The sequence below is a fragment of the Oncorhynchus kisutch genome, linkage group LG3 (genome assembly GCF_002021735.2).
Source record: "Oncorhynchus kisutch isolate 150728-3 linkage group LG3, Okis_V2, whole genome shotgun sequence".
NCBI lineage: Eukaryota > Metazoa > Chordata > Actinopteri > Salmoniformes > Salmonidae > Oncorhynchus > Oncorhynchus kisutch.
The window spans coordinates 66,112,683-66,139,260 of NC_034176.2; the positions used below are offsets into that span (position 1 = coordinate 66,112,683).

Sequence of the window (26,578 nt, forward strand, 5' to 3'; positions counted from 1 at the left end):
CACTCATCCCTGCCTTGGCAACATTTCAGTGCTATCGTCAAACCAAACGGCACTATTCCACACCTCTTCAAGTCTATTCGCAAATCTTTCACATGACTAATGATAAATAGTGTAATAGCCTACAGTTTTAATTAATTATTATGACAGGCTCATGTTTTACTGGTACAGTGTACCCTTCCTATTTATTTTGCCAGGACTCCACTCTGGCTTACTTTCACCCCCGACTATATCGGATTTCAGTCTAGATTTTTTGCATTGTTCAGCACTCCCTGTCCAGACACTGCGTTTCATTGGCTGTGCTCATACAGTCATTGCTCACTTATCTACATGTGCAGAATGCAGCTGAACAGCATTTCCTTCAGCTCTGAAAAGATAGACTGTATAGTTGTCAGCACAGGGAGGACACTGTCTGTCTGGGGGTTGTAGCTTAATACATTTCTCAGTCTGAAAACATGCTCGCTTCAATCCACCACAGGACTGCATACTGTGCAACACCCCAGAAAATAGATTGGTTGCTCAGCAGAGCATGTCGTCACATCATTGCTTTTAGGGATAAACAAACACAAAATCTTAGAATACTCATCATCTAGCTTTTAAAAAGGCCATCGAGCGCTGGTCAGAGAGAGACAGATGAAGACAGAGTTGAGAGAAGAGAGAGAAAGAGAGATTTGCAGAGACTTGCAGAAATGAGAGAGAATAGAAATTGAAATAGACAGAGAGAAAGGCTGGGGAAGTGACCTGCATGTTGGCTGGCCTGAGAGAGGAGAGCAGCCTGTGGGGTAGAGGCTAGCTAGGCAGCAGTGGGAGCCCTTGATGCCCAGTGTGTGTGGCTGTGGAAGATGACCCCCCCCTCCTCCCTGTATGCATTCAGACAGCCTCCAAGCCTTTCTGTCTGGGAGGAACTGGGCATGCCACAAGGCCACTCACCAGGCTCACCTACAGGCCACTGTGAGAGCAAGGAGCCATTAGCCAGCCAGCACAGCCCCCATCACACAGCAAACACCACAACAACCTCCTCCCCGATTCAGAAACGCACACAAACACCAAAACAAGAGTTTGATTGTGTCCAGCCTGGCATGAGGATTGCCCCAAATCCACCATCGCATCCACCCTTCCTCTAATTCTTCTCCCCTCATCTCTCTCTGCCCCTCCAGTTCTCTCGATCTCAATTCTCCCCTCCATCTGAAGCACCACCCCTCTCTGCTTCTCCATACCGGTCTTCTCTCTCACTCCTACATCTCTCTATTTCTCCCTCTCTTCTTCAGCCTGCCCTCCCCTCTCTCTGTCTTCATCTCCAGGCAATCATGTCGCCATAGGAACCTCTGATGTCTAACTCTCCTAAACTGCTCCCGTAGTAACAGGGCCACTCCAGCTCAGTGATCCGCACCACAGTGGTTGGTAGGTAGGAGAGAGAGAGAGAGGGAGAGAAAGCTCCTTGACTTAGCATGGATCTACTACTAATTGGATTTTCATTTTCAGTTGCCTTTTTTTCTCTCCACAGCTCATTGTGTGCCTGCTCTGCCTGGATGGAGGCATTCACAGAGCTCGTTAGGGCCCAGTAAGGGGCTGGGATACAATGGCCATTAATTCAGAAATTAGAGGCACAGCAAGAGGAGCAGAGCAGCCAAGAGGAACAGAGAAAGGGGCTGAGGATACTAACTTCATATATTTGTACTGAGACCCATGTTCAAGCACACAGACAGTACACACAGACACGCAGTACACACAGACACAATCAATGACCCATACACCCTCCTAGACAGTTATTTAATCAAAGCCAGACACAACTGGTTCTCTGTCGCTGCAGAGCCAATCACCGAGGTCACCTGTGTTCCACAGCAGGACTATGATTGGATGATAGACCAGGTAGTGGGCACTGTGTAACTCTGCCCTCTCAGCATACTGTACACTGATTCCCAGCCCAGAGGAACCAACCAGGACCACCCCTCACTGTGTTTCCTGACAGAGACCTTGCATAATTGATCAGAGAAAACATACAAAGCTTTGGCGCACAGATTGTCCTACATATCAACTCTGACAGGTAAACACACTTACCTTTGAAGCCTGCCGATGCCACCTCTGATAGTCTGCCAGTGTGTCGAAGTTAACAAAGTATGTCTGGGCCTGAGGTCCAGCTGAGCTGAACATCAGACAGTGCTGTCTCCTCTTCACCTCCTCCACCTGAACGTACAGAACAGAGATGTTGAAGAGGACAGACACAGCCACTGATGTTCCCAAGAAACTACTATAAGGCATTATGGTGCCTACTGGCTCCATCCATATAAGGCAGAGACACATGTGCTTAAGTGTGCATGTCTATTGCAGCACAATTCTGATATTTTTTAAACAAATTGGTTGTTTGACCAATCAAATCAGCTCTTTTGCCAATAACTGGGCAAAAGATCAGAATTGAGCTGTCTGTGTAAGCACAGTGTGTATTTACGCCATTCTCATTGTGCTGTACAGTGCATCCCCTCTGTCCGTCTGTCAGTCCCAGCTGTGTTGTTGTATCTGTGATCTGCTGTCATCTCTGTCTCTCTTTGACCCCTGGGGAATGTGTGGGTTTGGAAAACAACATCTCTCCAACCCCTGACCTCTAACCCCTCACCTTTCCCCCCACCAGGGGCAGGATGTGCATCTTCCCCGTCAGGCAGTCTTTGACGGAGGCCACAATCAGACAGGTGCCACACAGGAGGACCTGGCGCTCTGCCCACTTGTGCAGCTGTGTCTTCCCCTTCCTGACGCTGAACACACCCGTCAGCAGGGTTCGCTCCTGCTGGTCCGCGTTCATTGGACACTCTGGGGAGGAGAGGGGTTAGTTAAAGAACATGGTCACATACACTGCATTCAGAAAGTATTCAGACCTAGACTTTTCCCACATTTTGTTACGTTACAGCCTTATTCTAAAATGTATAAAATTGTCTTCCTCATCAATCTACACACAATACCCCATAATGACAAAATTAAAACACGTTTAGACATTTTTGCAAATGTATTCAAAAGAAAAAACTGAAATACCGTATTTACATAAGTTCAGACCCTCTGCTATGAGACTTGAAATTGGGCTCAGTGTTTCCATTGATCATCATTGAGATGTTTCTACAGCTGTATTGGAGTCCACCTGTGATAAATTCAATTGATTGGACATGATTTGGAAAGGCACACCGGTCTATATAAGGTCCCACAGTTGACAGTGCATGTCAGAGCAAAAAACACGAGATAGAAGGAATTGTAGATGGAGCTCCGAGACAGGGTTGTGTGGAGGGGGAAGGGTACCAAAACATTACTGCTGCATTGAATGTCCCCAAGAACACAGTGGCCTCCATCATTCTTAAATGGAAGTTTGGAACCACCAAGACTCTTCCTAGAGCAGGCTGCTCGGCCAAACTGAGCCACCAGGGGAGAAGGACCTTGGTCAGGGAGATCCTTAATGAAAACCTGCACCAGAGTGCCCAGGACCTCAGACTGGGGCGAAGGTTCACCTTCCAACAGGACAACGACCCTAAGCACACAGCCAAGAAAAGGAAGAAGTGGTTTCTGCACAAGTCCCTGAATGTCCTTCTGGCCCAGCCAGAACCCAGACTTGAACCCGATTGAACATTTCTGACACTCCCCATCCAACCTGACAGAGCTTGAGAGGATCTGGAGACAAGAATGGGAGAAACTCCCCAAATACCGGTGTGCTAAGCTTGTAGCCTCATACCCGAGAAGACTTGAGACAGTAATCACTGCCAAAGGTGCTTCAACAAAGTACTGAGTAAAGGGTCTGAATACTTATGTAAATATGGTATTTCAGTATTTTTTTATTTTTATACATTTGCAAAAATGTCTAAAAACGTGTTCTTGCTTTGTCATTATTGGGTATTGTGTGCAGATTGATGGGGAGGGGGGGGGACAATTCAATCGATTTTAGAATAAGGCTGTAACGTAACAAAATGTGGAAAATGTCAAGGGGTCTGAATACTTTCCGAATACACCGTATCACACACATACTGTACGTACACAGTGCACATACATCCCACCCTGTACACAATCATTACATTACGTTAATTAATACCATATGTTCTTAAAAGGGGTAGTGTGATCAAGAGACAAAGACAAGGAGAGGGCTAGACGCTGCCAGAACATGAAGTCACACTGATATCAACAGTTCACGAAGATGTCACCTATGCATTAGTCAATGAATAGGACATCTCTTCCTGGAAGTGTTCTTATGTCAGCAGATCAACCCAGCCTATAGTCTCATTATCCTCCACATAGAGAGCTGATATCTCTAGAGCATGCTTAACATCTGCTATGACACACTGTAATAACGTATCAAAACCAATTTATTCGCTGGATGGAATCTAAAGATAGTTTGAAGGCTTTATAATCTATGGCTCATCCATGGTAGATATCAACAGTGTGAGTGTCACCCCCTCTAACATCTGATCAGAGATCACGGGACTCTGCATGTCTAGGCTGCTGACAAGGTTGATCAAAACACCAGGTGATACAGGTGAGCATTCAGTGGCCCAACTCGAGTTGTCCCTAGCTTTTGATCAGTCTCCCCTTTCATTAACACACACAACTTTGCGATTGTTCTCAGAGATGCTCTAACCCAGATGCATCAGTCAGGTTGATGAATGAGTCAGGCTTTTGTCACATTAAAACCCTCGTTCAATCTAATTATGTAGCAGGGAGGTGAGGCTAGTGTTGCAGCCCGAGTATGCTGCTTCTGAAGGACACAAACAGCAGGCCTCCCTCCCTCTGCTCCGCCAGGCATCAAGTACACTCAGGTTAAAGGCCGGTCAAATAAGCACAAAGGGCACAGAACAGTTTTTTCTCCTCTGTTGTCAATTTCCCTTGAAATAACAAGGTCTGCGTTTTTCTTAATACCACCTCCTTGTCTCCAACTCCCAGAGGCAGGCAGACATGTCCTCGCTCTCTCTGCCCTTTTCTTCTCTTTCACGTCTAAGGAGTGGTGGCCAGGGATCAAAATGAAGTCAGGCTGCTTGACTTTGTGCTGTCTGGAAAACCCATAATGAACAAGACAAGGGCATTTGACAGCAAAACTGGGCCGCTGGCGCTGGCTGGGGATCAATAGAGGTTTCTGATCCCCAGGCTTCCCCTCTGTCAGAGAGAAGAGGACCAGAGTACCTCACTTCCAGCAAAGGCCCTAGGGGCCCAGGGCAGCCAGCCTTAGAAGGAGAGGGAGAGGGGAAGAGCAATCGACAGGGAAAGAGGGATAGAGAGAGAGGGGGGAGAGCAGCATCATTGCCCTGGCCTCCATGTGTCTGTGTCAGTGAGGTTGAAGGAGGCTGACCTGTCAAAGACAGACTTGGAGCCCTGTAGGGGCTCCACATACAGCCAGGAAGACACGGGCAGACAGGACGCTCTCTCCCACTGGCCCCACAGCAAATACACCACAAACAGCCACATTCCTCCCTCAACCACACACTCATCCCATTCTATCCCCCAATGAACTGCTGGTTACCAGCCCCCTCCCCACAAATCTCTTTCTCACATCTCGCCTTCCAACTGAATTACACCTAATAATCACCTCCCTGTTCTTTCCACCTCTCTGTGAAATGATGAAAGAACACAGCACGCCAATACAATCTCAGACTACTGACTCAGAGTCCCACTGAGCATTCTCACCTCCAACATCACACACAGGAAAAACACTGCCTCATTATTATAAATAGTGTTGACTCTGGTGCAGTGGGTTGTGAGAGGGAATGGTTGATAGTGTTTGTAGCTAGCGCACAGTGATGACCCAAGCTGGAACAACCCCCAGAAACACTACAGATAAGCCCTCTCTGAACAATGGAGCCAGAGGGCCAGACTGAAAATGCCACATCTAACCAGAGTTAACGTTTTCTACAGCAATAAGAGGAATGTGAAAGTCACTCAATATTTGGGGGTTTGATTGCATTTTGAGAGACGGCAGCAGAATGTAGCTCAAGGACAATACAGTGCTATTTTAAACAAAGCGTAGCCCTAAAAAGCCCTTCAAATCAAATCTACTTCGAGATCTTCTGACTATTATGCAAGATGTCAACAAGCGTTTCTAAATTGGACATCCCCCTGGACTCAACTCCAAATCTGAGGAGCAGGCCTCTGCACAGAGCAGCATCAAGCTGAAAATATTGAACGCACAGAGACACTGAGCTGTGCTCTGCTCTCCCTGCTCTGGCCATGGAAAAATGCCACCCCCATTAACATGGTTGTGTGTAAATACCCACAGCCTATACTGTTGCATTGCTACAGGGTGATGGCAAGTACGTACTTTATGGATCTCGTGCTATCAGAATGACGGGGAATACAAGATCATACTTCCGCAATAAGGCCTGAGGGGGGGTATTTGGCCAATATACCACAGCTAAGGGCTGTTTCATTTTTTTTTACCCCCTTTCTCGTGGTATCCATTTGGTAGTAGTTACAGTCTTGTCTCATCGCTGCAACTCCCGTACGGACTCGGGAGAGACGAAGGTCAAAAGCCATGCATCCTCCGAAACACAACCCAGCCAAGCCGCACTGCTTCTTAACACAGCGCGCATCCGACCCGGAAGCCAGCCGCACCAATGTGTCGGAGGATTAGCACGCACTGCCCCAGAGGTGTTTTATTGCGATTATAAACTGGTTACCATCTTAATTAGCAGTAAAAATAAATGTTTGGCCATACCCATGGTATGCTGTCTGATATACCACGGCTGTCAGCCAATCAGAATTCAGGGCTCAAACTACCCAGTTTATAATTGATAATATAGGCTAATGACATTCGCAGTATCTCAGATGTGGCCTCATCCCCAATGGTACACAATTACCACACATCTTTCTCCCACTGTTGCATTAGACTCTAATGTGCAACAATTTACAGCAGTCAGCACAGCTCAAACACCCAGCCAACAGACCTGAAACGGTCACAAAAACATACTCGAAGATTCTTCGTTCATTTTTAATGAAAGACAACCCCACTAATGTTTGCAGTGTGCCCGGGATAGCGAGAACACTCTGACACTTCAACTTCCAACACAACAATAACACTTTCTGCCAATCACTCTCTCATTCAATCACAATGAAAACAAGTCTCAGCCATTCACGGCAAACTGCTGCACCCAAAACAAACACGCATGCTTTCCCACCATGTCAGAGTTGCCAGGGAAACGATGAGTACCTTGGAACTCTACTCCAGGCTGGTACATCTGCACCATCTACAATCCCTTGCATATTTATTTGAATAGTGAAGCTATAACTGTAAGTTTGGCTCTATACTCCAGCATTTTGGATTTGAAATGACTTTTTTCATTTCAGGTAACAGTACAGAATGTTACCTTTTATTCCAGGGAATTTTCATACAGATCTGTTTTACTGTTTAGAAATGAAAGCAATCTATGTGTCTAGTCCCCTCATTTGAAGGTGTTATAAGTATTTGGAAAAATGTACTTGTGAATTAAAGTAGTCAGTCAAAAGCTTAGTATTTGGTTTATTCCTAGCACACAATGATAGCATCACGCTAGATACGATACAATCTTGTTGGATGCATTTTCAGTTTGTTTTCATTCGGTCACAGATTATGTTGCTCCCAATAGAGATGAATGGTAAATAATGTATTGTGTGTCATTTGAGTCTCTTTTATTGTAAATAAGAACAAAATATGTTTCTAAACACTTCTACATTAATGTGGAAGCTACCATGATTACGGACAATCATGAATGAATCGGGAATAATGATGAGTGAGAAAGTTGGGCACAAAGATCTTACCCCCAAGACATGCTAACCTCTCACCATTACCATTTACAGGGGAGGTTAGCATTTGAGTGGTATGAACCAAATTAAAAGTTTGAGCTTCATTGTCGAAATAAAAACCGGTATGTCGGAGAGTGTATAATTACCCCTTCACCCCTGAGCATTAGTCAGCCACTCCCACACCAGTAATTTATGATATGGACCAATCTCATTGGTCATAAAATGTGTACAGGTCTGGCAGAGCGGCAGATGTTGTTTAACTCTGTTCTCTCTCTCAGGCTGGACTCAAGCAGCAGTTCCAATAGCAGCAGGGTGGGAGTCCTCGGCAGCAGGGGTAGAGGGAGGACATGCCTAATCACTAAACCTAGTCCCACTTCCGCTGCTCAGTCACTGCCAAGCCACAGGGAGAGTGACAAATCACAGTGCATGTCCTGGGTGAACCCCCCTCACACCCCCACCTCTGTTCCTCAGCTCTAATGTCCCTGTCTCCTGTTGCCGGCAGTCTTGGCGACTGTGGTCAAGTCTTTCTTCAACAGTCACCAGATGAGCAGGGGAGTGAGGTAGGTCAAACGGTGTCCCCTGTGGCATTGAAACTACCGTACAGAGACACAGAATAAGAGAGAGAGCGAGAGTCAAAGGAGGTGGCAATGGGCCAAATGCATTCTGTAGACCCAACACTTGTACATCAACTTTCCCTATGGAGTATCAGCACCTGAGAATTAGAGGTTGACCGATTAATCGGAATGGCCGATTAATTAGGGCTGATTTCAAGTTTTCATAACAATCGGAAAATCGGTATTTCTGGACACCGATTTTGCCTTTTTTTTGTTTTTTTTACACCCTTATTTTACCTTGAACTAGGCAAGTCAGTTAAGAACACATTCTTATTTTCAAAGACGGCCAAGGAACGGTGGGTTAACTGCCTCGTTCAGGGGCAGAACGACAGATTTTCACCTTGGCAGCTCGGGGGATGCAATCTTGCAGCCTTACAGTTAAGTAGCCCAACACTTCAACCACCTGCCTCTCATTGCACTCCACAAGGAGTTACGCGAATGCAGTAAGTCAAGGTAAGTTGCTAGCTAGCATTAAACTTATCTTGTAAAAAACAATCAATCAATTATAATCACTAGTTAACTACACGTTTGATGATATTACTAGTTTATCTAGCGTGTCCTGCATTGCATATAATCTGACTGAGCATACAAGTATCTGACTGAGCGGTGGTAGGCAGCATCAGGCTCGTAAGCATTCATTCAAACAGCACCTTCGTGCATTTTGCCAGCAGCTCTTCGTTGTGTGTCAAGCATTGCGCTGTTTATGACTTCAAACCTATCAAATCCCGAGATGAGGCTGGGGTAACCAAAGTGAAATGGCTAGCTAGTTAGCGCACGCTAGTAGCAGTTCAAACGTCACTCGCTCTGAGCCTTCTAGTAGTTGTTCCCCTTGCTCTGCATGGGTAACGCTGCTTTGATGGTGGCTGTTGTCGTTGTGTTGCTGGTTCGAGCCCAGGGAAGAGCGAGGAGAGGGACGGAAGCTATACTGCTACACAGGCAATACTAAAGTGCCTATAAGAACATCCAATAATCAAAGGTATATGAAATACAAATGGTATAGAGGGAAATAGTCCTATAATTCCTATAATAACTACAACCTAAAACTTCTTACCTGGGAATATTGAAGACTCATGTTAAAAGGAACCACCAGCTTTTCATATGTTCTCATGTTCTGAGCAAGGAACTTAAACCAGCTTTCTTACATGGCACATATTGCACTTTTTTGTTTTTGCATTATTTAAACCAAATTGAACATGTTTCATTATTTATTTGAGGCTAAATTGATTTTATTGATGTATTATATTAGGTTAAAATAAGTTTTAATTCAGTATTGTTGTAATTGTTATTACAAATAAAAATAGTCAGATTTAAAATCGGTATTGGCTTTTTTGGTCCTCCAATAAATCGGTATCGGCGTTGGAAAATCATAAAATCGGTCGACCTCTACTGAGAATCCCCCAAACCAGACCACGTTTCAGCTGTCAGCCAGACATGACTCCAGACAGCCTCGTCCATCCATCCAGACTGAACAACTGCCTTGATGTTCAGTCTCCAACAGGGAGAACTAGAAGAATATTGCATAGATTAGGTTAGTTTTCAGTGGGGGGCCAGTGGAGGCAGAAATACAGGCTTACTGCAGCCCAGGATCAGAACAGCAGGTCATTTTTGGCAATAACATCAAATCAGAGCCGCACAGGCCCCCTCCATGACCTATTCTTACTGTGAGAAATGCAATTCATAAAATCCTTAAGCTTGCTTCCATACTAGTGAAATCAAATAAAATGAAAACTGCTTCAGCAGAATAATGTCAGACAGGACAGAACTATGGGACAGGGGCAGTGCTTACTGGATACTGAACAATGGGAAGGTAGAAAGTCCAGTGAGCATCTTTCCGATATGCACATCTTCCCCATCCCTCTACGGTTCAGCAATAGGATGGAGGGGTAATTTCCCAATAAAGATTGCATTGAAATAGACCAATCTAAACCTCCGAGACACCCAGCTCTTTAAGGCACAGATTTGCGCGACTCAAGGCTGAGGAGCCAGTGTCTGTCCCTGGAAAATCTCCAGCAGTTGATTGCTGACTCACATTTAGAATCTGCATATAATATTGAGAAGAGAAGGTAGAGAGATGCAAAGACACTGCTCGGGGGGGGGGGGGTCATGTCTCATGAGTAGGAGCACTATTCCTCTCCCTCTGGTCGTGCCATCACACTCTTACCCCCTCCTCCTCTCCCTCCCTGTTATTCAGTTCATCAGTTAGTGACACCAGGAAGTAGTGTACTGTAATCCCACTCAGTCTGCTCTCTGCTGACCTGTCCCTCCAGGCACTGACAATTACAGATGGTTCAGTCTGTAATAGGGGCCCAGCAGACCCCTGGGTGAGCAGCAGCCCAGTGGGCTCTATGGCCTGGCTGCTGGACCCCCTACGGTTTGCTCTGGCCCCTGTCAGCGCAGCTTAGGGCCTCCACGCTGTTTACTTAGTTTTCATGGGCATTTTCTGATAAGATCCTGGCAGATCAATAACTCATTAGTTGACTAAACTTGGTCAGCCCTCATATGATTAACTCCCCTCTGCTGAGACACTAAGGCTCCCAGGCTGGATACGAACTCCAGAGCAGAACCAGGTCCAGACCGGCCGAGGTGAAGCCAGACCCAGTGGACCAGCGCCAGGACTCACATGCCCCCTCAGAGCTGCAGCTGTACGTCCCCCCCAGGTCTCTGGAGCGCTGTTTTCATAGAGGGCTTTATTAAGTCAGCATTTATTCATGTTTACTCCCCCCTCCATGTTTGTTTTCATCTCATTGGAGCGCCACAGCAGGCTGTTGTGAGTGGGCAACAGGGCTGTGGTTCGGGGGGGTTCGGAGATTAGATTCCTGTACAAATAGAGCCGTGTGTATTTTAATAACTCACACAATGTTCCCTTATCAACACCTCTCGGACATGGAAAGAGAGAAGGAAGTCATAAACCTGCGCTTAGCAAAACCCTTCAACACCTATGCAGTGTGAATACTAACACATTTTAGAAAGGTGTGCACAGCGCAGCCATTGCACAGGCATGTGCACCAACATACAGCACAGTGAATGGAGGATTCATGGTCACACCTTAACAGCAACACACTTTATTACGTATAAAGGTGAACTATTTAAGGGTGATAAGAAGTGCTTTGTCATGTGTCAACTGATCACCCTTATTCCACCCTCTATATAGAATGGCATATGCTTATAACGACTGATTTGTGAAGCCTTTACGTAGGCCTTAGAAAGGGTTTACAAAGACATCATTAAGTGTGAACATACTGACAAACCCTTCCTATGATGGCTGTACTGTTTACAGCTGCGGCAGAGATCCCCTCATCAGCTCAATCAGGAGGTTAGGTTACCCCTGACAACAGCTGCCAGGCACCTGAGAAAGAGCTATGTACAGCACAGGGCTGTTATGGAGTTCTCCAACTAACACAGCCCATCTATTTCATCACCACAGTGTGGGTGGGGAGCTCTTTAACAACCCCTTAGATGTGTGGGTGGAAAGACTTGTTACCCCATGTCTGTATGGGTTGAGAGTGGAGACATTTTACCATAGTTCTGTATGAGTCCTCATCTGATCCAATCCAGCCACCCTGCTAGCCTAGTTAGGTTGCCAGGGTGCCAGTGTTCCCTGCGTTTTCCCACAAGCAGCTAATAAAAGGTGAGGGAGATCTCTCCCAGGGCTTGGCCAACCTCCGGGCCACAGGTCTGCTCTGCTCAATAACACCACAGCACAGCACAGCCAGCTCTCACAGGACTGGGCCGAGCAGGGGAGAGACCAGCGCTGTTCTGTTCCCACTGTAGCCTATGCACTGTGACTGAGAATGAGGCCTGAAACGTGCTAGAGAGCCGACAGCAAGACAGAGTGACAGCACTGAGAACCAACCAGACAGACAAGAGGGGCATGCTTTATTCTCAATACAAAATACACATCCACTAACTGTAGTTTTAGTCTATTTTAGTCTATAGTGACAGTACATGCACTGAAACAGCCTGAGTATGTTCAGAAGGATTTCTCTGGGAGGTATCGCGAGGCTGTGTGGTGAATGCCTGAGCACGTGCAGTCAGTGGATGGGGAGGGAGGGGCTCTTTCACTGCGTGTGCGTGTAACAGGGTGTGAGAAGGCTTTGACAGCCAGAGATTGTGGTCACGCTTTCTTCCCCTCTCGCTCTAGTTCCCTTTAGTTTTCGTTCTCTCGCTCTTTCATTCTCACTGTCTCTCACCACAGCATGGGCGCGGCCACAGCCCCAGCCAGTGACACTGACTCAGCAACACAGTGCTAGGCCCAGCCAGTCTCAGCCTGGTTATTAATAGGATAGACATCACAGAACATCAGGTCCTCTCTCCTCTTCCCCTTACAGCAAAGCCTATCAGGACTGATAAGAGGATCATTAGACCTGCCACAACCACACAGGATCACAAAGAGGGAGGAGTGTGAGAGAGAGAGACTGACTCAATGATATGGACACATCACACCACTGTAAATACATCAACCAGTGTGTTAAAATGAACCAGCCACATCCATCCTGTATCTGGTGCCAAACATCAGTGACTCAGGGATAGTTAGTTACTGTTGGGGCTGTGACAGAGCAGTGACGCTGCCAGCCAGGCCCGCAGGTTGATGTTTATTGTCATGAGTCTTGTCCTGGGGGCTAAACTGAGCAATTGCCCCTTAGTTTGGCCAGCTGCAAAGTCAAAATTGGCTATATTGAAAAATTCATGAAACAAAAATGTGATTTTTGTTCTTAAATAAAGGTTAATAAAACATTAACTAGGCAAGTCAGTTAAGAACAAATTCTTATTTACAATGATTGCCTAGGAACAGTGGGTTAACCGCCTTGTTCAGGGGCAGGACGACAGATTTTTACCTTGTCAGCTTAGAGATTCGATCTAGCAACCTTTCGGTTACTGGCCCAATACTAACCACTAGGCTACCTGCTGCCCCAAAATTTCATTTATTTAATTTAAAATCTGATTTTATGACTTTTTGGCTGTGCCAGCTAGTGACCACTGCAGAGTTGCCTAAAGAACAAGATTAATTGCAAACAACACTAACCTGCACCAGGCCCAGGGAAGAAGGTTGGTCAGTCTGGGACCACACAGCCCTGATGTATGGCTGTTTGGGCTGTGTCCTGGCCTCAGAGTAATGAAGGTTACCCACGCCCAGGGTCGCGTCTGACACACATCACTCACAGTCCTGAACTTAAAACCCCTTCCCAGGGGAGAAGGCAGCCACTTATGGGCCCTCATCTTGAGGATGTGGGATTTAACTGTTGTAGTAGCAACCCAAACCACAATACAACCCGGTTCAAACAATGGAAACATTAAACAGAGGTCATCTCAGCCCTATACTACAAACCCAGTTTGAGGACTTAGCAAGGTATCTTTGGTCAACTCGAGTAACTTGGGATAACTGGTACCACAAACATGGCTCACCTTTTACCCAGGTGAATTTCTATGGCAACAAATCCTTCAGATCTAACCTTCACCAGGCAGGCTATCTCCGGGCTAACTACATTGATCCTGAGTGTCTGAGCCATAAGTTGAGGACCAATGAAAGCAGATTCCTGCCCTCTCGCAAAGATTGAGTCATCATTCCAGTTCATTTGAAGACAAACTGATTAAATATTTTATTAATCAAATGTGTTGTGTGTTAAAAAATAGTCATGTTAAAATACCGATCACATTACGCATTTCATAATGACAAATGCATATGAAACTTCACGCACAGTAAAGATTTTGTATGACCCAATACCACTATTTTATAATTGAAGGGAAAAGGTGCTTGTGCATTGATAACCATAATAAAATAAAGACAGCACTTCTAAAGTCTAAGTCTATTTCATATGATAGCCTGCTGAATTTTCAAGTTAACTATACTTTCACTGGGTGGCGTAATGGTCTTAGGCACTGCATCGCAGAGCTAGAGGTGTCACTACAGCCCCGAGTTCGATCCGGGGAGACCCATGAGGTAGTGCACAATTGCCCAGCGTCATCCGGCTCGGAGAGGGTTTGGCTGGCTGGATGTCCTTGACCAATCACACTCTAGCAAGTCCTTGTGGTGGGCCGGGCGCATGCACGCTGACTTGGGTCGCCACCAGCTGTACGTTGTTTCCTCCGACACATTGGAGCGTCTGGCTTCCGGGCTAAGCGAGCAGTGTGTCAAGAAGCAGTGCGTCAAGAAGCAGTGCGACTGGACAGGGTTGTGTTTCGGAGGACGCATGGCTCTTGACCTTCACCTCTCCCGAGTTCATACGGGAGTTTCAGCGATGGGACAAGACTAACTACCAATTGGATATCTCGAAATTGGGGAGAAAATGGGTAAGTACAAAAAAATCTATAAATATAAAAATAAATGTGGCACTGACTTGCCCATGGATTGATGTTTCAGCATTGTCTTGGGCGACAGGTAGCCTAGTGGTTAGAGCATTGGACTAGTAACCGAAAGGTTGCTAAAGCTGACCAGGTAAAAATCTGTCGTTCTGCCCCTGAACAAGGCAGTTAACCCACTGTTCCTAGGCCGTCATTGAAAAAAATTATTTGTTCTTAACTGACTTGCCTAGTTAAATAAAGGTAAAAAAAAAAAATAATAATAATTAAATGAAGAGTTTGAGACAAGCCACGTGCTAGAATTAACGGCAGGCAGAGGAGCAGTATTCATTGTTGAAGTACGGATGACGCCTGAGCTGGAATGGAAAGCTAACTGAATGAAGCTGGCTACCTTTAGAAAACCCTGAGTAGATCTAGCTTGCTTTGTAGTTTACCACTCGGGCCCTGATAAACCAGCCAGATTCCTCTTAAAGTACTAGACAGATTGAAACTAGCTGTGTGCTGAAGCTAGGACAGAGAGTCTTCACTCAGGTGGTAGTGTAGAGAGGCGCAGACAGAGAAAGCATAATATTTAAAGTGGAAAACATGAATTCTTAAGTACAAAATGCTGCTCCACAATCTCTGACAGACCGATCCGCCAGCGCGATCAGAGGTGTGTCTTGCTGCCATTATGAAAGCTAAAGTACAACAAGCCCAGGCTGCTTGGCTCCTGCAAACAGACAGACAGTATACAGACCCAGACACACTAGAAAGAGTACAATTTAGAGAGCACAAAAATACTAGAAAGAGTACAATTTTTCCCCCAAGTTACAAAGACTGTTATATGCATAAAAAGGTTACGCAAAAATAAACCCCAATCCAGGTGAGTGAAGCCTACTTCATTAAGTCAGGGTAGCGCTAACAGCCCTGCAGCCGGGAGAGTAGTGGAAAGACACACGTCGTCACAAACACTGACACACACACTATGGACCAGAAAAACAAGCCCCATCCCAGAAGCTGACAGTTTAGACTGCTCCATAACCAACAGAGCCAGGTCCATTGACAGGGCTCCAGGCCTGGTTCCAGCAGAACAGGCTGAGCCCAGTCAGAGCCCAGTGAAGGAGAGCCTTGACAGGCCCCTAAGGTCACTACTCACCACTGTAGAAGCGGATCATGCAGCTGAGGTCCGAGTTGGCCGCCTCTCTCTGAACCCGCAGAGGGTCCTGGTAGCCTATAGCAGCCAGGTAGTCATACACCATCTGGAGAGGGCGCTCAGAGGGGTCCAGCCTCCTACAGTGACAGAAATAGAACCCGTCAGGATATATGCCAATCACAATCAATACCCTTAACAGGCCCCCAGATTCTCCTCGACACATATAATTACATTTGAACATCTTTGCCTCCAAGCTTGGAATCCAACCAAAGGGGCATCGTTCATCAACCATTTCTGGCACACATTTGCATGCGCGCAAGCACACACACACACACACATTCCAAACCATCATTCCCTGTGTTATGACAGGTAAGGTCCAGAGGACAGCTGTCATGCCAATCAGCAGAGCTGGACACAGGTGTTTCACTTTCAGACTTGGGGAATTGATGAGGCTCCTCTATCAAGACATTTACAGAGTCCGACTCTGTGCCGGATGTCACTCAAGCAGAGAGAGAAACTATATCCTCACAGGTATCAGGTCCAAAGTTCATAGTCAGATATGGAGGAAGAACATCATTAATCATATGAAGCACCTGCTAATGACCAAAATGCACTCTAATAACAACAGCCCATCTAAATGATGCGTCTGAATGGTATGGTGATGGAACCCCTTTCCTTTTATGCCCTGTGTGAGTCCTCTGCCTTATTGCCCGAATGAAATCATCAGCTCATTCCATGGCTAATCCTGTTAAGGGCCTCTCATGCTGCTATCAAACATGAGGTCTGCTGTGCCCGCAATCTGTGACCCCCAGCCTGTCACTGGCAATGGCACGCCTACAACAACTCTGATCTTAACACACCAAGGATATCTGCGACAGAACCACCGTGAAGACATTACAGCCAGAACCACTCAATAAAATGTGTGAGGGTATTTTTCACAATGACCCACTGTCTATGGAAGCCCCAGCTTTGCCCAATATAATTCATAATATGCTGTAAATCAATATGCCACTCTTTGTGGCATACAGTGTGTGATTGTGTTGCTTATTCTAACGCATTTGTAACGCAGGTCAAATAATGTTGCTAGTGAGATTCCAGTAACCAATCATATTATACTATTGATATGTTTAAAATGACAGCTGTTTATTTTGAGCCAATGAAAACTAAATACTGTTAGTCCCTTTCCTAACCTCACTTAAAAACACCAGTTGGCACCAACAAGAAAAATAACTAAAAGAGCTAGAACGGAACGTGAAGAGCTACCGCCATTGGATGGAAGAAAAACAACGTTTTAAATGGTTGAGAAGTGGTATAAAACTGAACCAAGCTTACGCACAGGCCGTTAACATTTAGACTAGCTCAGATATCGATCAATTGAAATAGCAAACGTTAAGTGATCATGCTTGGCAAACTATTTTAGTTTTCATACTTTTATAAAAATGTGACTAAATAGCATAAATCCATTTTGGTACACTTATGTTTTAGATGACTTTATAAGAAATGACGTGTAAGCACTAGTACTTTTCATTTGCCCGGGCTAGTTATTGTTCAGTCCACGTGAGCCTAGTGCTGTAGTTAAAGTGTAAAGCATTTTGACTGAGTTTTATTTTCTTATTCCTGTAAGAGATTAAAGCTAAGCACTATATTAATGGTTATATGAAAAGGTATTCATGGTATATATCTTGTGGGATCCTGTTTGTAAAACAGGTCAGGTTTTTTGAGTATTGATTCAGTTCCACCAAGGATGCCTGAACCCAGGACATCAATACGATTTGCATGCAAAGATTTATTTTCCTTGGAAAACACTGAATTTACACTGCCATACTACGGTGTGGTAGGATTTTTCTTACAAGGCATCATTCATTGCATTGGGATTGTTATAAGCACATGCTACACTTAAACACCTTTCAGTGTTTTTTGATAGGCACAGTCACTCACATTCAATTCCATGTCATAGTGGTTTATAAGTCAGTATTTGTGAATTGAGTGGATTCATGTTTATTGTATTGCAATTGAACTTTGAAATCGGAGAGAGACCCTCAGATTAAGACAGAGTTGGGTGCACCCTAGTAAACTATAGGCAGGATATATGGCCGATATCTATTGTACCATTGATGTTCTTCATTCATATTTGAGCTCATTGTACATCAATATTTACTCAAGGTGATACATTGTTTTGTACGTATTTTTATTTACAAGCCAGCATTCTTGTCCTAAATGATTCAGTTCTGGTTTTCATTTCTCCCTTCTGCTTCAGTAGCAAACCTAACTGGTCCATTACAGTTTCATCTTAAACAGTAGCCCGCATTACCACTTTAGAAGAAGTCATCATTGGCTCTCTCCATACATTCTAAGAGAGAGACCCACCCTAGTCGGTACGCCTGTGATACCTAACCCCCAGCGCAGGTCCTCTATGTTCTGTAGTTTAGGATTACCATGATGCTAAGGCAGAAGTGACTAGTTTCCAGCCACAGCCCTTGTCACACCAAAACAATGGTGAGGTGACACAGCGTCTGGTGGCTGCTGTGGCATTTCCTTGCCCACACTCCCTCTGCCAGCGGGGTCTAACAATCAGGATCATGTCTGCTGGTCACACACAGTCGTGGCCCCAGCACCTCACACAGGATTTAGACAGAACCCTGGTAGGCTCGGAGGGATGACTGTCTGTACAGGACTGCCTGTAGACCATTCACACAAGCTCTGAGAGCATGTACAGTTATTCACAAATCCACTTGCCTCATGGCCATGAGTACAGGAGGCTCTAAAATCGACAGTCGCTTAATCTCTGTCAAAAGACTCCTTTCCTTCATTTGGGTGGCTAAATACTTTCCCTTAATGTGTTGTGTATCCGTGGGTGATCTGTTAGACATTATCCAGAATTTTGGTGAAGTATATATCTATTTTAAACCTAGCGCTTTGCGCTAGATGTGTCAAAGTGTAGTTCACACATGTATAATCTATGAGCAGAATTACTGTTTTACCTCAATTAGCTACAAAATTTTACTGGAAGCTGTGCAGCGCCATTCCCCCAAAATTTTCCCCCACGTATGGCCAGCCCCCTAGCAATTTGAGTTTCAGCCAATGAGCTTTAGTTCCTCTGCATTTGAGTGACAGCTAGCAAGATGCACACACAGCAGAGAGAGAAGAGAGCGAGAAATAACGTGAAGCACACATCTACACATTTTCTGGGACTATTTTTGGCTTTTGAGAACTACTGGCTAAAAAGTTTACAAAGTACTGGAAAATCTCTTACTATGGGCCTTGAAATTGTAATAACAAGGATACAACAAACACTAATAATAAAATCAAAAGGTACATGAAATGACTCCGTGTTGACACTTCCCCCAGGCAGCACAGTTATCCAACAGTCTTCAGGGTGTGGGAGGAGACAAAATGGCACTACCGAGATAAATCTGACATTGTATCACCTGTATGTGAAATTACTTTGATCAGAGTTCCCTTAAGGGGAGAGAGGAGAAGTCTAGGTGGTTACAGAACCAAACCTGAGAGGGTTTCAGGCTCAAATAAGAAAGAGACATGCCTGTGCTGATCCTGTCTTTTCAGAAAAGCACTTTACCAGCATAGTGCTAAACTGCCAGTGCATATCCAGCTGTATTAATAGAATGTAGAAATGTAATTCACGTGGTAGAGGGCTCCAGCTGGTAAAATCAATACCATGGGGGGAGGTAAAGCGCATCCTACAGCAAGGTGTGTAATTCACTACAAATCTCAGTCATGTTATACCTTGTTTTTCTTCTGTACAACACTGAACCACATGACCCATTTAGTGCATCCTGCTGAGCGTTTAACCAAAAATAGTCTTAGAGGGAGTAAAAAGCATTCCCTTGCCTGGCCTGACCAAAAAAAGCCAAGAGGAGAGCAAGTGGGCGTAACCAGATTATAGCCTGTGTCAGAGGCATCATCCTGAGGAGTGAAAACAGAAAAGTGCTGTCATAAACAGCTGTCAAGTCACTGTACGTGTCTGAATATCCGTACTTGTAGGCGTTTTGGGTATGCGAAACAATAATGTTTTATAGTATGTGCATTTTCCAAAATGTATGCTTTAAATGTCAGGATGTCATTCTCATTTTGGCTTTTCATCTAGTAGAATTCGCTGCACACTATTGAGGAAGAGAATGGTCTTTCGAGACTCACATGTGTTTGATCAAAGCTGATAAATCAGGTGAGGGGACGTGCTGTATCAAAATGAACGAATAGCGGTAATCAATGCAATTGTGCATTACATGACGCATTTTAATTAGGAGCTTAATATACTGATATTTGTTGCTTACTGCATTCTTTTTTACTAAACAATACGTTCTAAATAGCATGTAGTACGATTATTACACAGCATGCAGTTGACATAAGTTGTAGGCAAGACAGATTTCGGACACGGCCACCGGGAACGTGCAGAATTGTGGGCCACATAGGTCAGTCAAAGTCTAGATCTATGAGCCTACTCCTGTTCTAGACAAGCAGTATAGTTCTCATAAGCACTCAAGAAAACAGAGTACAAACCTGGCCCAATGTATAAAAATAGAATGGAGGAATCGGCAGTGCCAGAATTAGATAATTTCTAACTACAACAGTATGAATAGGTTTGAGACTGATGTAACTTTGAGGCTAGGTGAATAAAGCACAAAGATGTGATATTGAACATGAATGGGATAATTTAGAATTGTAATATAACACTGTCTTGCTATAAATAGAACCAATGTCACTATGAGAATGCCATCTAACATCTTCAAGAGTTGTGAACACAACACCGTGGTACTAGACGTGAGTGGGAGAGGAGAGTTGTGGAGGTGAGTATTACCTGAGCAGGTCTCCATGGAGCTGCAGGTATAGTCCCTCTACTTCTCTCTGGGCACACAGCTCCTCCACCGTGGTAGTGGTGGAGCATAGCACCAGCCGCAAGTCTGCCTGGAGGGTGGAGGAGGCCTGTGGGCCGGAGGCTGGGGGCTGGGGGTCAACTGTTCCCCCGTACAGACACACACAGCCCCGCTGGGGATCCCCCTTCAGCCAGTCCCGCTCCCGCGATCCAAAGCGGGTCTTCCTAGTAACACAGCCTCTGCTCCCATTCCTCTTCATGTTCCGCTGGAGAAACAAACATTAGATGAAAAGACTGCCACCACTGATACACTGTAAATGTAATGGGTGTTTAAGAGAAGATAACTTGTCTTGCAGCAGCCTTGTTCTGAATAAAGAATATCTCAAGCTGCATCATGTTCCAACACATCCAGAGGACAAATTCAATTAAGTCAATTTGTCAGGTTGGCAAAACTGAAAGTTCAAATGAGATTACCTGCAGAAAGCTCATGGCCGAATCACTGGCCTTATTTTCAAATCTGGAGAAGCTCGGAACAAATATTTACACAGGGCAAGAACGGCGCTGTGTGAACTGGACCCTGGCTTTTGAGACTGGTGACCAGGCATTAGGTCATTAGTCAGACACTGATGAAGTCATCCTTCCACGATACCGTGCATCCCCACAGCTGCTCGGCACAGGCAGGCAGCTGCTGGCATCCACACTACACTGAACCGCAGCACACACACGCAGACACACACACACACACACACACGACATAGAGAGAGGCAACAGAGACGACAGCAGGGCCCCGAGCCGCAGCTCTTCAGCACGACAGCTCCAAAGATGCACACAACAGGCCTCAATGTGCAATGACAACACACACAGCTCAATGGGTGACAGGCAACATATGCACACACTCTCTCCCAAAAGCAGAGAACCTCACTATGTGCAATGACAACATACACATCAATGGCGACAGGCAACAAAGGCACACACCACAGGTCTCTCTATGTGAGTCTACAAGACGGGCAAACTCATTCACAGAGAGGCTGCCACGGCCCTGAGCATCGACCATTGCCCAGACAGTCATTGTCCTCATTTCACTCCGTCACCCCGACAACCGTTCAAGGCCAGAGGGCAAAAAACAACTCAGAGTGATCAGAAGATCAATTAACAAACCATGTTCTGAGATGTCAAACAGGGATAAACACAGTACAGACTAGAGGTCGACCGATTATGATTTTTCAACGCCGATGTCGATTATTGGAGGACCAAAAAAGCCGATACCAATTAATCGGACGATTTTTTTAAATGTATTTGTAATAATGACAATTACAACAATACTGAATGAACACTTATTTTAATATAATATAATACAACCATAAAATCAATTTAGCCTCAAGTAAATAATGAAACATGTTCAATTTGGTTTAAATAATGCAAAAACAATGTTCTGGAGAAGAAAGTAAAAGTGCAATATGTGCCAGGTAAGAAAGCTAACATTTAAGTTCCGTGCTCAGAACATGAGAAAATATGAAAGCTGGTGGTTCCTTTTAACATGAGTCTTCAATATTCCCAGGTAAGAAGTTTTAGGTTGTAGTTATTATAGGAATTACCATTCGTATTTCATTAACCTTTGATTATTGGATGTTCTTATCGGCACTTTAGTATTGCCTGTGTAGCAATATAGCTTCCGTCCCTATCCTCGCTCCTCCCTGGGCTCGAACCAGAAACACAACGACAACAGCCACCCTCGAAGCAGCGTTACCCATGCAGAGCAAGGGGAACAACTACTAGAAGGCTCAGAGCGAGTGACGTTTGAAACGCTATTAGCGCGCGCCAAATAGCTAGCCATTTCACTTTGGTTACACCAGCATCATCTCGGGAGTTGATAGGCTTGAAGTCATAAACAGCACAATGCTTGACACACAACGAAGAGCTGCTGGCAAAACACACAAAAGTGCTGTTTGAATGAATGTTTACGCTTCTGCCTACCACCGCTCAGTCAGATACTTAGATGCTTGTATACTCAGTCAGATTATATGCAACGCAGGACACGCTAGATAATACCTAGTAATATCATCAACCATGTGTAGTTAACTAGTGATTATGATTATTTTTTATAAGATAAGTTTAATGCTAGCTAGCAACTTACCTTGGCTTACTGCATTCGCGTGTAACAGGCAGTCTCCTTGTGGAGTGCAACGAGAGAGAGGCAGGTCGTTATTGCATTGGACTAGTTAACTGTAAGGTTGCAAGATTGGATCCCCGAACTGACAAGGTGAAAATCTGTCGTTCTGCCCCTGAATGAGGCAGTTAACCCACCGTTCCTAGGCCGTCATTGAAAATAAGAATGTGTTCTTAACTGACTTGCCTATTTAAATAAAATGTCTAAAAAATAAAATACTAAAATAATATCCCAAAAATTTAAAAACGGCAAATCGACGCCCCAAAAATACCGATTTCCAATTGTTTTTCAAACTTGAAATCGGCCCTAATTAAATCGGCCATTCAAATGAATCGTCTACCTCTAGTGCAGACCCCTCGACTTTCCACATTTTGTTATGTTACAGCCTTATTCTAAAATACAGCCTCATCAATCTACACACACACACAATACTCCATAATCACAAAACAGGTTTAGAATTATTAGCAATTCTTTTTCTTTTTTTTAAACAGACACCATATTTACATAACATTCAGACCCTTTGCTATGAAACTTGAAATTGAGCTCAGGTGCATCCTGTTTCCACTGATCATCCTTGAGATGTTTCTACAACTTGATTGGAGTCCACCTGTGGGAAATTCAATTGATTGAACATGATTTGGAAAGGCACATGTGTCTATAGAAAGGTCCCACAGATGACAGTGAAGGTCAGAGCAAAAACCAAGCCATGAGGTCAAAAGAATTGTGCAGCTCTGAGACAGAATTGTGTCGAGGCACAGATCTGGAGAAGGGTACAAAAATGTTTTATGCAGCATTGAAGGTCCCAAGACCCCAGTGGCCTCCATCATTCTTAAATGGAAGAAGTTTGAAATCCCCTAGAGTTAACTCTTCCTAGAGCTGGCCACCCGGCCAAACTGAGCAATCAGGGGAGAAGGGCCATGGTCAAGGAGGTGACCAAGAACCCGATGGATACTCTGAAAGTGCTCCAGTTCCTCTGTGGAGATGGGAAAACCTTCCAAAAGGCCAACCATCTCTGCAGCACTCCACCAAATCAGGCCTTTATGGCAGAGTGGCCAGACAGAAGCAACTCCTCAGTAAAAAAGGCACAACAGCCCACTTGGAGTTTGCCAAGAAGGCACCTAAAGGACTCAGACCATGAGAAACTAAATTCTCTGGTCTGATGAAACCAAGATTGAACTCTTTGGCCTGAATACCAAGCGTCACATCTGTTGGAAATTGGGCACCGCTCATCACCTGGCCAATACCATCCCTACGGTGAAGTATGGTGGTGGTAGCATCATGGTGTGGGGATGTTTTTCAGTGGCAGGGACTGGGAGACTAGTCAGGACCGAGGGAAATATGAACAGAGCAAAGTACAGAGATCCGTGATGAAAACCTGCTCCAGAGAGCTCAGGACCTCAGATTGGGGCGAAGGTTCACCTTCCAACAGGACAATGACCTAAGCACACAGCCAAGACAACGCAGGAGTGGCTTTGGGACAAGTCACTGAATGTTCTTGAGTGGCCCAGCCAGAGCCCGGACTTGAACCCGAGTAAAGGGTCTGAATAATTATGTAAATTGTAATATTGACAATTTTTGTTTGATAAATATACAAATATTTAACCTGTTTTGCTTTGTCATTAAGGGGGTATTGTGTGTGGATTGAGGGAAATAAACTATTTAATCAATTTTATAATAAGGCTGTAACACAACAAAATTTTGAAAAAGTCAAGGGGTCTGAATACTTTGAGAATGCACTATACCTGAATTTGTCTAATAGAAACTCTCATTTGCAACTGTTGGACTAAAGATTACACCCTAGTTCAGCTAAATGCAGGCAAGAGTGTGCAAGGCGGTTTTGAATGTGTCACGGTCACCTTGATTACTAAAAAGTATCTCGACATGTGCACCTGCCATGTAAACTTTCATTCATAGGCTAGTTTAACGAACCTCATGGTGGGTAGGTACAGGGAAAGTATCATGGAGTAGCCTAAACCTATTGAGGTTACATTGAGCTGGGTGAATAGAATATGAATGACAGTCATCCAATATGCTGTAATAGAAATAGGGCCATGCTTATTAAAAACAATTACCATCCTCCATCATCATAATGGCACCAACCACCACTGATATGTGTATAAACTCCCCACTCATTGGTTTACATCTTGGTTGGTTGAATATAAGGCTACTGTTAGCTGCAGCAGCAGCCATTCATGATTCAATGAACATAAAATCTAATGGTCCTTCCAATGAAGTTGTCTTTTGGATATTTATTATTAGAGCAATTGTAATTGTCATTCTCCATGACAATATCACATGAGAGATTGGTGAGGTAAGCAGTCTATCCATAGAAGCATGGATGAGTTGTCAGCCTATGACATTTATTTTCTAAATTATTATGCATGGGGTTAATTGGCACAAGCCATTATGTTTTATGTAAATGGACCTAATGGGTTCATGAGTGACATAATGGCGGAAGAACTGCACACAGATGAGTAAGGAAACAGTTAATCACGTCTTGTCAATTGTGCTTGCTAACTGAGGGCTCGAAACTACTGAACAATCTCAGTCCAAGATTTCGATGGGGCCTACCGGTGGTCCGTTAGCCTATGCAAAACCGAGGCAATGGGCTATTTAAGAATTTCAATGTGGATTTTATCCAATGACAAACATGTAGCCTAAATAGCGAAACACATTGATAAGTTTACAAATGTTACTCTATCCATAATAGTTTAAGCTATTCATTTTCAGCAATAAACAGCAAGTTAAAACATGTGTTTTGACATGTTCTGATCTATAGCCTAGGCTATACTGTTGTTATATTTGCAAATGATACACAACAGCAAATATAGCATATGAAACATTTACAGTAGGATAGACTAACAGCTTAGCACGGCAATATGGAGCAACATCTCGAACGACTGCCTGCCTACTGTATCAGTTCAGTCAAATGTTTTTGTTACAATCTAGAAAGAGCTACAGTGAAAGGAAGCGGCTCTCTGGCGATGTGGTTCGACACATTGTTGCACTCAACGCTATACTTTCAAAGCCAACATAATTATCACTATATAAGAGATCAATGATGCTCAAACTGTATGACGCGTGAGTATAATTTCACACGCACTTCGGCCCTGTTAGAACCGAGAACTGTGCGATTGAAGTATTTTGATAAACCTTCAGATTTGACCTGCTTGATAGTTACCTTTAGAACGCGTATCCCTGTTCCGACACGGTTTCCTGTACCATTGCGGTCGCCACGACCTGCTGCTTGGTTAGATCCCGCTTCGTAGACCAGTGTGTCCATACAACCCCTGCTATCTTCGACACCACCTTTTTTTCGCTCCATGACGGTGCCCGGTATATTATCTTCTTCCTTCATTTGCATGTGTATATTTAACTAGAAAACCCCCAAAAGAACGTGGAACATGACTGGTAAATTCCAATACATGAGGCAACTGAAAAATACCATTCTCGTTCGGTGCGACGCCATAACGACTCTGAACTTCACCGCTGTCAGATAGACCCAATCAATAAACATTAGAGGCAGGGTAACATATTATTCATAAGGCACTGCCCATTTCAGAGTAGAGGCGTACTGAATTATTCATTAGGTTTCCTATACACCTATTACACGTGTGCTTTACCGCATTAACTCTTTTGCGATTTTGATTTAAATGAATTACATTGTAATTTCACTCAATGTACAGTCGTGGCCAAAAGTTGAGAATGACACAAATATAAATTTCCACAAAGTTTGCTGCTTCAGTGTTTCATAAGTGTCAAATGCTTTTATTGACAATTACATGAAGTTGATGCAAAGAGTCAAT

At 44.4% G+C, this 26,578-nt stretch overlaps 1 protein-coding gene across 1 annotated transcript in view; it reads right to left on the minus strand.

Moving 5' to 3' along the window:
* The window catches only part of LOC109887703 (PH domain leucine-rich repeat-containing protein phosphatase 2), a 51,749-nt gene extending 25,487 nt beyond the window's left edge, over positions 1-26,262 (minus strand). The window contains exons 1-5 of the mRNA XM_020479011.2: positions 25,954-26,262; positions 20,591-20,871; positions 15,778-15,911; positions 2,609-2,799; positions 2,056-2,181 (exon numbers count right to left, since the gene is read on the minus strand). Coding sequence (XP_020334600.2) covers positions 2,056-2,181; positions 2,609-2,799; positions 15,778-15,911; positions 20,591-20,871; positions 25,954-26,136 — 915 coding nt within the window. The 5' untranslated portion in view covers positions 26,137-26,262. The remainder of the gene's footprint in view (positions 1-2,055; positions 2,182-2,608; positions 2,800-15,777; positions 15,912-20,590; positions 20,872-25,953) is intronic.
* Positions 26,263-26,578: the final 316 nt, after the last annotated feature.